The sequence below is a fragment of the Molossus molossus genome, unplaced genomic scaffold, assembly GCF_014108415.1.
Source record: "Molossus molossus isolate mMolMol1 unplaced genomic scaffold, mMolMol1.p scaffold_m16_p_19, whole genome shotgun sequence".
Classification (NCBI taxonomy): domain Eukaryota; kingdom Metazoa; phylum Chordata; class Mammalia; order Chiroptera; family Molossidae; genus Molossus; species Molossus molossus.
This window is the reverse complement of record NW_023425354.1, coordinates 44494319-44507036: the sequence shown is the minus strand read 5'-3', so window position 1 is coordinate 44507036 and position 12718 is coordinate 44494319. Positions and strand designations below refer to the sequence as shown.

The window sequence follows — 12718 nt, the reverse complement described above, 5'->3', positions numbered from 1 at the left end:
TCTCTCTTCTCCTTCTGGCATCCCCAAGATGCGAATGTTGTGGCACGCTTGAAGTTGTCCCAGAGGCTCCTTACACCATCCTCATTTTTTTGGATTCTTTTTTCTTTTTGCTGTTCTGCTTGGGTGTTTTTGCTTTCTTATATTAATGGTTTGCTTCTTGACTTTACCTACTCTACTATTGAATCTGTGTAAATTATTCTTTATTTCAGTTAATGCCTCCTTCATTTCTGACTGTGCATCCTTCATTTCTGACTCGTCTTTTTTTATGCTCTTGAGGCCCTCACTAAATTCGCTGAGGTTCTCACTAAGTTCATTGAGCATCCTTATAAGCAGTATTTTGAACTCAGCATCTGTTAGGTTGCTTATTTCCATTTTGCTTAGTTCTTTTCTTGGGGTTTTATTCTGTTCTTTCATTTGGGACCTGTTTCTTTGTCTCCTCATTTTGGCTGCCTCCCTGTGTTTGTTTCTGTGTATAACTTAACGAGCGGTATGGGGCTCGCTGAGACCCGATGCTGCTCGTTTGAAAGAATTTAGGAAAAACCTGAAGCAGGATCTAAGACAGGCCAATCCTATGGTTAAGCAACTGGCAACAGCTTGGGTGGGCCTGAAAGTTGGGTGGGGTGGGCCTGAAAGTTCGGTGGGGTGGGGCGGGGCCTCAGGGAATCACCAGGGCGGGGCTACCAGTGTGAGCCAGGTTGCTGGAGTCCCAGATATGGAGACTGTCTGCTGCCCCAGGGAAGGGCTCACCAAAGGAACAAAGGCCTCTGACAGCATGTCTGTCCCAGAGAAAGCCTCTTCTCCAGCCCTCGCTCCAGTGCCAAACAGCTCAGTTCTTCCCTGTATGTCTCTGGTGCCCCTCGAGCTGCCTCCCCTCCAAGCTTAGTGGGAGCGAGTTCGATAAGTACATGTGCGGGCCCTTTACGAGGAGCTGCCTGGGGCTCCAGCCACCTCAGCCTCCCTGAGCCTCAGTTCCCACTGGTTTTACAGCCAGAAGTTATGGGGATTCTCTTCCTGACACTGGAACCCTGAGCGGGGCACCTGGTGTGGGACGGGAACCCTCAGTCCTCAGGGAGGACCTTCCCAGCCGACGTGTCCTCCTGATTTTATCCGCCACACATGGGTGTGGGACCAGCCCGTCCGCCGCCGCCCCTCGCGCCGCTGCCCCTCCTACCAGTCTGGATGTGGCTGCTGCTTTAATTCCGTAGTTGTAGGACTTCCATTCAGCGTGATTTCAGGCGGTTTTGAATGATGATTGTTCTGTAGTTTAGTCATAACTTTGATGTGGTTGTGGGAGGACGCGATACTGCGTTTACCTACCCGCCATCTTGACCAGAAGTCTAAATATTTTCTTTATGTTTTGGTAGATGTGGAACAGTTTCTGGCAAGCACAAGAGTGATTTTGGAATCCCTTTTGTCACAGTACAGTGGAAAAACCATAGTAGAAAAATTATGTAATTCAGTGTTTTCAATGGCAGCTCGTCAACTGGTAAGACAAAGTGGCAGCCATTTGTAAAGGGCAGAAGGTGGGTGACCTGCACCCCTAAGCAGAGTCTGAGGTAGACGCTAAGTGCTTTGTTTTTCTTCCTTCAGGTAATCTTTCTGCTGGACTTTTGTACTTTAGACATTTCCCACTGCACACTCTTGAGAGAATTTAGTACCCTAACAGAGCTGTTGAGGAGGCTCTGCAGTGACCCTGAAGGAGGACTGAATAAGGTAACTTGAGTTGGCACTTGAACCTGCTGTGTACCACTCTAAGGAGCGATGTGACCATACTTAACGAAGCATACCATGAGTACAGATTTACACAGATAAACTGCATCCACAAGACCCCCTGTATTTTATTAGAGGTTTTGCCTTCAGAGATAAATGCCAGTCTGAATTGATTTGGCGTGCTTTGTGTTAGAAAGGAGATATAGAGGAGGCTGTGAAAAGATTAATTTTGTCATTTTACAGCATGTAAAGTTATATAAAAATCATGTAAGTAAATAACCAGATTAAAGTCTAGAAGTGAAAATGTGTGTTGCAAGGCAAATTAGGTTGGTATTTAGTTCTCTATCACTTAACTTTACAGGATACAAAGTTTTTTCACTATCTTGTTTGAGTCTCACAACAACTCTGTGGGAGTTGAAAAGACATACATTAAAAAGCCTATTTTAGTCTGGTCAGTATGGCTCAGTGGACTGAGTGTCTTCCCATGGACTAAGAGGTCCCAATTCAGTTCCTGGTCAGCGCACATGCCTGGGTTGAGGGCTTGATCTCCAGTGTGGGGGCATGCAGGAGGCACCCAATCGATATTTCTCTTTCACATTGATGTTTCTCTCTCTCTCTCTCCCTTCCTCTTTACCTCTCTCTCAAAAAACCAACAAATACATACTTAAAAAGAAAAAAGTGCCCAGCCAGTGTGGCTCAGTGATTGAGCATCAACCCATGCACCAAGAGGTTGCCAGTTTGATTCCCAGTCTGGGCACATGCCCAGGTTGTGGGCCCTATCCTCAGTGGAGGGCATGCAGGAGGCGGCCAGTCGATGTTCTCTCTCATCAATGTTTCTTTCTCTCTCTCTCTCTCCATTCCTCTCTCTCTAAAATAAATAAAGGGAAAAAATTAAAAGAAAAAAGACTGCCTTGGCCGGTTTGCCTCAGTGGTTTGAGCGTCGGCCCGTGGACCAGAGAGACCAGTGTTCAGTTCCTGATAAGGGGCACGTACCTCGGTTGCAGTTTGTCCCCGGCCCTGGTTGGGGTTGTGTGGGTGGCAACCACTCATTGTGTCTCTCTCACATCGATGTTTCTCTCCCTCTTCCTCTCTCCCTCCTGCTCTATCAGAAGATAAATGCAAAAAAAATTAATTAATTAATTAATTAAATTAAAAAGCCTATTTTAAAAATAAAAAGGCAAAGACTTTTAAAAAAACTCCTAAATAGGACTTGAAGGTCTTCAAATTCCTAACTCACTGGAAATTCATGCCAGTAATGATTTCTAAGAAATAGTCTGTTACAATTAGAAAATAAAAGCTAATCACAGAGTCACTGTTTTGCAGTAAAAACCACATGTCTGTTCTGCTGAATGATAAGGATATGATTGTATATGTAGATGAGAATGTCAGGTATATTTTTAGCCTGAGTGGTGATCTGTGTAAGGACATCAGGGGCTGTCTGTCTAGATCACGGATACAGAAACACAGTTTCTACGTATGGCTGGATGTAAAATGATGAAAACCATTCTTTCTTGTCTCATTTGTTTGCATAGCTGGATGTTGAGACTTGGCAACAGGAACGGCCCGTGGTGTTACATACATGGACTAAGGAGTCTGCCCACAACTATGAAAATAATTGCCATGAGGTGTCTGTCTTTGTTAGCCCAGGGGCAACCTATTTTGAGGTGGAATTTGATGAGAGGTGTGAAACCGAAAAAAGGTAAGACTCACATGTTTTTCTGTCCCAAGCAGTACTGGACAAAAAATGAGAGAAGGAAAGTGACAGAGATTATGCTTTCACAGGTATGATTATTTGGAATTTACCGATGCTAGAGGTGGGAAAACACGTTATGACACAAAAGTTGGCACTGATAAATGGCCCAAGGTGAGTGGTATTCTCCAAAAGAGATAAAATGCCTATTCTGCATCAGATCTTCTTTTACTGTCCCTCAAGGGAAAATAGATATATGGTGTTTGAAGAAGAGCATTTATATTATACATTTGTAAAAGAAAGGGTTTGTATCAGAGTTCAGTAAACTACAACCTGTCACCTGTTTTGTAAATACAGGTTTTTTTGTTTTTTGTTTTTTAACGCAGCCATGCCCACTGTTTGTGTGTCATCTATAGCTGCTTTGGTCCTGCAATTACACACTTAAGTAGTCACAACAGAGATGTATTTTTCAGAATATTTAATAATTTATTATCTGGTTCTTCATAGGAAGAGTTGGCCAACTCCTAGTTTATATCACATTGTCCAGAGTAAATGGGGAGTTGTAATTCTTAGCAAGAAAGGCCAGTGGGTCCAGGAGGGCCCAGACCATGGTAGAGAAAGCCAGGAGTCCACCTCACATCTAGGTCTGCATAGTCCCTGGGTCTGGGAGGTTCAGTGCTTCTTCAGACTTTTACCTTCCCTCTGCTGTCAGTGCCATTGGATGGGAGCAAAACATGGGCTGAGTGTGAGCTCTGGCTGAGTTGGTAGTGGATCAGCTGGGTGTCGAGGTTTAGGAAACTGACCAGCAGTTTTCTGCCAACTTGGCTTCTTCATGAGGTGGAGTTGTGATTTTTGTTTCAGCCACCCCATTGTATATTTCTCCTTTAGTAGTTTTGGTGGGGGTGGTAAGACATAATGGTGAGACTATAACCCAATTTTAAATTTTGATTTTTTGAGTCGTGAAGAACATGCTTATCTTTTATTGAAATGTTGCTTTCTCAAATCTGTTTGACCACAAAACATTTTTGTTTGTTTCTAGAAAGTGACTTTTAAGGCTGGTCCTCGGCTACAATTCCTCTTTCATTCTGACAGCAGTAACAATGAGTGGGGCTACAAATTCACTGTTACTGCTTATGGCCTGCCTGATGTTGCCGTGTCTTGGGGGTTGGATTTACAACTTCTTGTTTCCCGACTGATGGGACGCCTTGCTTCCCAATGCATGGCACTCAAGTCTGTGCATCGTAAGTCCACACCCCTGTCCCTTTCCTTCTTGCTTCAGCCACACTGAAGAGCAAGGTGTGGTACTCTTTCTCATTAAGGTGCCTCCACAATGGAGGAGCAGAGGTAGTAATAAAATTCCTTTCAGTTTCTTTTAAAGCAAACCAGAATAAAATGTCCACTGGACACTGTGGGGGAGGACACGTCGGGGAGGGAGCTGAGTTTTAGCAGCATTTCATCCTTTTTCTGTAAGTGAATTTTGGTATACTCCCAACAAGAAGGCAGAAATATAGAATAAATTAATTTTATATCCTTTATGTGAATAGTTACATAAATATATATAAATAAGTGAATGTGGATTTTGTCTTAAAGTGATTTTTTCCAACTTAGTTATGAAATTCATCCAAGAAATAAGAATTATATAGAATAAAAGTTTCTAGAGTGTTTTATGTCTATATCATTTCTTGAGTATCTCTGATTATAAAAGTGAAATATCATAGAAAAATTGCATAATGGAAAAAAGCCATTCTTTTTTTCTTCTTTATTTTATTTTATTTTGGTTTGGTGGGGTCATTTGTGGTGTGATGAAGAAAAGTCATTATTTTTGTTAATCCTCACCTGAGGATATTTTTCCATCGATCTTTAGATAGAGTGGAAATGAGGGAGGGAGAGAGGGAGAAAGAGAAAAACATCAATGTGATACACACACATTGATTGGTCGCCTCCCACAGGGCCCCCAATGGGGCCGGGATCTAACCTGCATCTCAGGTTCTTGCCCTTGAATGGGAATTGAACCCATGATTCTTCGGTCCCAGAGCCAACACTCTAACTGCTGAGCAAAACTGTCCAGGGCAAGAAAAGCCATTCTTAATCCTAATACCCAGAGAAAACTATTATCAGCGTTTTAATTTATTTCCACCTAGTCTTTTTTTTCCTCTATACATAAACACATATGTGATGACTATTTAGTTAGTTAGTTATTTATTTTTTTACAAATTTAGGTTTACAAAGTGTGAACATTTCCCCAGAATTAAACATTTCTTAATGATCTCCTATTATACCCTAGAGGTGGTTTAGTCTATTTTCAGCTTTATGGATTAGTCATTTCAGAGGTACCTTGTAACTGAAGCTGTTCCACAGAATGGCAGCATTTCAGGACCTCCTCGTGGCTTGAGTTCATCTGGGGTATGCGTTCATGACATTCACAGTTACATTCTTGTAAATGTGGGTGAATGCCCTCCAAGTCTTAATAATGCCCAAAATTGTTTAAACTTTTTCTTCATCAGTTCAAAGATTCTTAGTATATTAGGGAAAAACTAGAACTCTCATAAGCCTTCTTCTCATTCCAGAGTTAGGAAGTAACATGGCAGTACCTCAGGCAAAAACGGCATTAGTCCTAAACTCTCCCTTGTGGAAACCTGTCTTCAGGCATCAAATTTGTCCAGAGTTGGGATTAGAAGGAGGCTGGCCCACTCATCCACAACAGGATAGTAAGGAGGTATTTACTCTTCTGTTGTCTTTCTATTTGGAATGGAAAATGTTTACTAATATTTATTACTTTCAGTTATGAATGTTTGTATTTATATCTAATCACCCCACTAAGCTGTTAGCTCCTTGAGAAATGATCTCTCATTTAGTGTTTCCACTGTGTGCCACAGGGGCCAGTGCATAATGGGTGTTCAGAAATACTGAATGGATGGCTCTTCAGTGAAATACAGCAGTTGCTCAGCAGATCTCTTTTGTTGGAGTTATTAAACAAAGTTGAATCTGTTTGTAATCCCCACTAAGTCAAGCTTTAGAGTAAATGATTTATGCTGTACTTTTTGTTCTCCATGGAATGGTGCACATTATTTAGGCTTACAATATTTAAAACACTAAACAGGTTTGCCCGCTGTCTCTTTTTTATCTCTCCTTCCTTCTTTCTCTGCTCTACTACTTTTCCTCCCTTCTTCCCCCTTTCCCCCACCCCCAAGTTGCTCAGTTTATTTGTGAATCTAGGGACTCTTTCTCTCCTTTATCACTCTGTTAAATTTGGTTCCTCTGGAGCCTCTCTTCTTTTGATTCCACGTCAGTCCACTGTCTTCTCTTACATTTAACCACGACATCAGCCTCTTTTATTGACCTCTCTTATTTCTCCTTCTCTAAAGAGTAGGCTTAATTCAGATGCTCTCCTCTTCCCTGAAACCCACCAGACTTTATCCTCTCTTCTCTCTTCTGCTGTCACATCTGTGTGAGTAGTTCCTAAATGTTAGTATCCAGCTCTGGTTCTTCTCCCAGACTCGTCATGTGCCTTCATCTTCCTTTTAGGTATTTTCATTTTAGTGTTCTGACTCCCTTTAACTCAGAATTGTAAAACCAGGATGCCCTGCTCCTGACTGCTCACTCCTATTATTGTCATTGTTTTCCTAAGCACTGAGCCACTGTCCCCTACCATCACCTTTCTTCCATCTGTCCTCCCCTTTCTCTCCAGTCATCTGCAAGCCCTATGAATTTTCCCTTGTGATGTTCATCTCTTTTCATTCCCTCTGTCTCCATCTTTATCCAGGCCCTCGTCTTGCACTCGCATTGTCACATGATACCTACCAAGTTTTTTTTTTTAATACTGCATTGTCATTCCACTGCCAAGCACCATTAATGGCTCCCCATTGCCCACAGGGTGAAGTCTAAACTCCTCAGAGTGACAGTCAAGGCTCTCTACAGTCTCCTTTCACCTTACCTATCTGACTCTAGTTCCCACCACTCCCCAGCTGAGACTTCAGGCCAGGTCAGTCTCCCCACTGACTCTTAACTTCTGCTAATGTTTATGTTCCTCAGGGCCAACCCTGCCCAGTCTTCACGGTCCAGCCCAAAGCCCGTATCCTCCAGGAGGCTTTTCTGAATTACTTTAACTTGCCAGCACCTCTCTCCTGTGAATTCTCAGCACTGGGTGTCCCTCCTAGGCATTTGGCACTTCATAGTCTTTTGCTTTATGGTAGTGCTAGTTTTAATGCTTTCAATGTTTTATTTATGTTTACCTTTTTTAAACCCATATACCTGTCTGGTCTCCCCAAAATAGATTTAAACTTCCTGAGAGTATTCACTGTGTTTTATACTTCCACTTTGGCCTACTAGGTGTTCAGTAAACTTTATTTTTTGAATGAATGTCTTAAACATGATGTTTTTTTGTTGTTGTTGTTGTTGTTCCCAGGTTAAGAACATCCCTGATGATCCCTGCCACCATTTTCTTCTTGATTTTGCACAGTCAGATCCTGCCCAGAACTTCTGTGGGCCATATTCAGAACTTTTCAAAGGATTCATACAGGCATGTAGAAAGCAGGCCCCAAAGACAGATATAGTTGCTGGTTCCACTATTGATCAAGCTGTGAACGCCACCTTTGCTGCTCTGGTGTATCGCACTCCAGACTTATATGAGAAGCTGCAAAAATATGGTAACTTATATTACAGGGAATATTTTTCATCTGAAGGCCAATTGCTAAGTTTTAAGAAAGCCTATCTTAAGTGAATAAAATAATTTGAAATATAAGCATATTTCTATAACTATAGACTTCATCTTGTTAGGTCTACTTTGCCAGTCAAAAGATTCATGACCAATTTATAGTTTGCAGACTGGAGTATATGGCAAGTAGCCTTGAGTTTCCTAATTAGCAGATAATTTGTTTTATCCAAAATTCTAATGCAAAACTACCAAAAATTTAATGGCAAGAAACCTTAACTTGGGCAATAGTACTAGCTCAAAAACTAGGAGTTGTGCAGCTTCAAGCTTAATCTGACAACCTTTTTGCTCCTTCGTATTCGTATCTGTAAAAGTTTAGATTTGATTAGCTCTAATGTTCTAAGCAATTACAATGAAAACAATTGTTTAGGTAATTGAATATGCCCATAACTAAGGAGGAAAATGTTGGTATTAGTTCTTATCTTTAGATTTGCAGCTTCTTTGTAGCATCATCCCTGCTCGGCTTCCTTTGTTGATAGCCTACTACACCATTTCTTTCCACCAGGGATACCATCTCTGTGTATTTCCTGTATATGTAGCCTGCAGCCTAACAGGACCTACAGGAGGGAGAGTCTCTCTCTATCTCTAATCTTTCAGGGGGGAAACATTTCAAACCGTACCTAAACATGAGGTCTGGGTTTTCCCGAGCATTTTGGCAGGGTATGTGTTCTTTCCATGGTGCAGGTGAAATAAGCAAAAACAAATGCTTCCTGCCATTAGGGCAGGTCATTGACTGTTGCTCTTAATATTATTATTTTTTTTATTATTGATATTAATGTTAAAATTACTATCACTGCCACTTTTATTGCTGAGTTCTTTGGATCTCATATTGCAGAATTTATATCCTGATTTCTAAAATATCTTGATTACTCCCTCAAATATTAATATCTTCTTTAAGAAGTTGCTCGAATAAATAAAACTGCATTGAGACATGAGTGATAATATGGAAACACTTGTTATATGGAAAAGTATTTCTCTGCTGGGGAATGGGGGACAATGTGACCTGTATGGTTTGGGGGGGTGGATTTCGTGTATGCTTTATAATCACATTGTAGTTAGAGAGCTGGACAATCTTTGTCACCTGTGGGAACTTTCAGTAGAGGGGTAAAGCTTTTGAGTTTTAGCTGAGAAGCAGAAAGTTTTCAGCTGAGGGAGAGTTCTGCAGCTCCTTTTCAAATCATGTTCACATAACACATAACTGTTTGCAGTAGAGAAACACAATTAAATGTGAGCATTAGAAATATTTTGCTGAATACAGGTTGCTTTGAGAATACCTATCACTGTTGCTTTGAAGAAGACATGCTTGGTCTCAGTTCTTTCTATCCCAGCCTTTAATAAAGGGCTGACCGTGGGTTCTTGAAGACTGAGCTACTTAGAGAGTGGTCCTTGTCTAGCTAATTTGCTCATATTTGTTTACAAATTGGTTACCCTTTTGGGTTAGAAATGTACAGGAGGAGTTTTTCAACTAGACTGAAAGCTACTTGAGGGCAGGGACCACGTGTCCTTTTCTCAGCATTGTATTTCTAGTGCCTGATATAGAGCCCAGCATATTCTAAATGTTCAGAAAATATTCATTGCATTATACATTGGTTTAGTGGGAGCTTCACACTGTTCTAGTACATGTGTTACAGTTTGGTTTTCAGATGAAGAGAAGGGGCAGGTCTTTGTTTTTTAAAAAAAACTACAGTGTTTTTTTGTTTGTTTTAATCCTCACCCGAGGACATTTCTTCCGTTTTTTGTTCAGATAGAGTGGGAGGGAGAGAGAGAGAGAGAGAGAAACATCGATGTGAAAGGGACACATTGAGTGGTTGCCACCGCACGACCCAACCAGGGCCGGGGACAAACTGCAACCGAGGTACGTGCCCTTAGCGGGAACCGAACCCGGGTCTCTCTGGACCGCAGGCTGACACTCTAACCACTGAGCCAAACTGGCCAGGGCCAGCTTTTTGAATTATAAAAATAATGCCAACTTGCGTAGAAACTTACAAAATATGGAAACTCTTAAAATAGTTATCAACTGTAATCTCACCACTTTGAGAACACCTCTATTAATAGTTTTCTATACATCTACATAATCTTTTATCTAGATATATTTATGTGTGTGTATGTATACATACATTATATGTATATACAGGGTGAGGCAAAATAGGTTTATAGTTGTTAGTACACGAAACAGTTTATTCTTGTATTATTATTTATTAATTATTATATTATTTTCCATACAAACAACTGTAAACCTACTTTTGCCCCTCATATTTTTTAATGTATATTCTTTTTAAACAAGACAATTTTGTTTATACTGTTTTATAACCAGCTTTTAAAACTTAATATATCATGAACTTTTTTCCATGTCAATAATTATTTTTTACTATTAGTATTTTTTTTTTTTTTATCCTCACCCGAGGACATTTTCCCATTTTTGTACAGATAGAGTGGGAGGGAGAGAGGAAGAGAGAGAGAGGGAAACATCGACGTGAAGGGACACATCGAGTGGCTGCCACCCGCATGACCAACCAGGGCCAGGGACAAACTGCAACCGAAGTACGCGCCCTTAGCGGGAACCGAACCCGGGTCTCTCCGGACCGCAGGCGGACGCTCTAACCGCTGAGCCAAACCGGCCAGGGCTACTCTTAGTATTTTTTATTTTAATTTTCATATTTTTATATCTTTATAGTTTTGCTTTTAATATTTTACTCACTTTACTACTATGTCCATTTCAGAGGTTGTTCACTTGAAAAAAGTTAGTTTGAAGTAACACAGAGAAGTCATTACAGCTATTTGTGGTTTAATTGATCGTTTTTTTTCCCCAAGCCTCTTTTGACCACCCACTCCCAATGTGTGAGTGTCAGGGGAAGAACTTTTGATGTGGGTTAGATTTAGAAGCTACTTTGTGCTTAGTGTTGCAATAGTGAATTGTGTTAACTGAATGTAATCTCTTGGTCTCTCCTTTCCCCAGTAAACTGTGGGGGCAAGACAGCCCTGAGTGAGGAGTTTGCACAAGTGTATTCCTTGGCAGATGGGATTCGAATATGGATGGTAAGATTTTCCTTTGCATGTGATTTTTATATTTTTAAAATTTTCTCACCACAATATCATGGAATTAAGGTGAGTAACTCTCTCCTTAAGAATATAACTTTTGGAATTATTTTTTAAACTAAAGTTTAGTGACATGAATGGATATAAACTAATTTAGAACCCTTGAAATAATTTGGTGAGTGTTGAGAATGTTCAGAGTAAACAGGTTCAGTTGAGCCCCCTTAACATCATTAGTAAGCTCAAAGGCCACCCTTGGAATCTCTTAGACCAGGAGGGAAAGCATTACTTTAGATTCTGGACAACCACTGATGGTTTTAGTCAGGGGAGAGGCCTTTCTACATTTTAGAAAAGTCGTTCTGCAACATTGTTTCTGACAGCAATAAACTGGAAGAACAAAGCAGGAGAATGGACAAAGAGATTGCATATTATATTATTATGTAATACTATATTACAATGTAAAGTGATGATAACAGTATACTATTACTATGAAAGTGAATGAAGTAGAGCTGCATGTATCCGCATGGATGGTGCTCACAAACATGATGATGAGCAAAACATAGCAAGTTGTAGAAGAATTCATAGGTATGGTATTCTTTATATATGTTATGTACATCAAATGTAATAAAATCATACAAATGCATGGAAATTATAAACACAAAAATCAGGAGAGTTGTTTTTATGTCTTGGACATCAAGATGAATACCTGCATATCCATATTATTTTTTATATATTCACAATCATCTTAAATATTGTACAGTAATTTGGGGAAAACATTTTACTTAGTAGAAGATGGATAATGAGATTGAAAGTAGGAGACTAATTGTGATAATTAGAAGAAGATAGCTTCTGCTACTTAGAAGATAAAATAATTAGACTTGCAATTGATGTGAATGGTGAACAGGAAGATGGCATTTAGGATCATTCTCATGTTGCTGGGTTGGGTGACTTGGTGGATGGTAGAAGCACTGATCAGAATAGGAAAGATGGTCTTGGATCCGAGAGTGGGCAGGTAAGTTCAGTTTGGGTCATGTTGAGTGTGAGGACATCTAGGTTATCTGAGACCTGTAACTGGAGGATTTAGTAAATGTGAAAGAATCTAAGTGGCTGAGGCATTGTAGAAATGTTAAGGTTGAAATAATAGTTTTTTAAAAAAATGTATGAGTTTATCCAGGAACATAAAGCCTTGGACAGGATTCACAATGATTGGAACATATTTGGTGCCCAAAAATACTGGGTAAATAGATGGAAGCCAAAATGAACAGGATCTCTCAAAAGAAACTAAAAGGACGCTACTCTCTCCTTAGAGGTAGTCCAGCAGGCTAATTCCCAATAAACCTGCACTTCTGGAGACCCTGCACCACCTTGTTCCACCTCGTTCTTACAACAAGAAGCAGCGCCTGGTACAGAGGCCCAATTCCTACTTTATGCATGTGAAATGCCCAGGATGCTATAAAATCACCTCCATCTTTAGCCCTGAACAAATGGTAGCTTTGTGTGTTGCTTGCTCCACTGTCCTCTGTCAGCCAATAGGAGGAAAAGAAGGCTCCTTCAGAAGGAAGCAGCACTAAAAG

At 40.5% G+C, this 12718-nt stretch overlaps 1 protein-coding gene across 3 annotated transcripts in view; it reads left to right on the top strand.

The window, feature by feature from the left end:
- Positions 1 to 12718, top strand: part of ZZEF1 (zinc finger ZZ-type and EF-hand domain containing 1) — a 118673-nt gene that overhangs the window by 50626 nt on the left and 55329 nt on the right. For all 3 annotated transcript variants that reach the window (XM_036269907.1, XM_036269906.1, XM_036269908.1), the window contains exons 20-27: positions 1365 to 1486; positions 1591 to 1713; positions 3243 to 3409; positions 3493 to 3574; positions 4440 to 4641; positions 5968 to 6116; positions 7806 to 8046; positions 11068 to 11147. In XM_036269907.1, the coding sequence (XP_036125800.1) occupies positions 1365 to 1486; positions 1591 to 1713; positions 3243 to 3409; positions 3493 to 3574; positions 4440 to 4641; positions 5968 to 6116; positions 7806 to 8046; positions 11068 to 11147 (1166 nt within the window). The remainder of the gene's footprint in view (positions 1 to 1364; positions 1487 to 1590; positions 1714 to 3242; positions 3410 to 3492; positions 3575 to 4439; positions 4642 to 5967; positions 6117 to 7805; positions 8047 to 11067; positions 11148 to 12718) is intronic.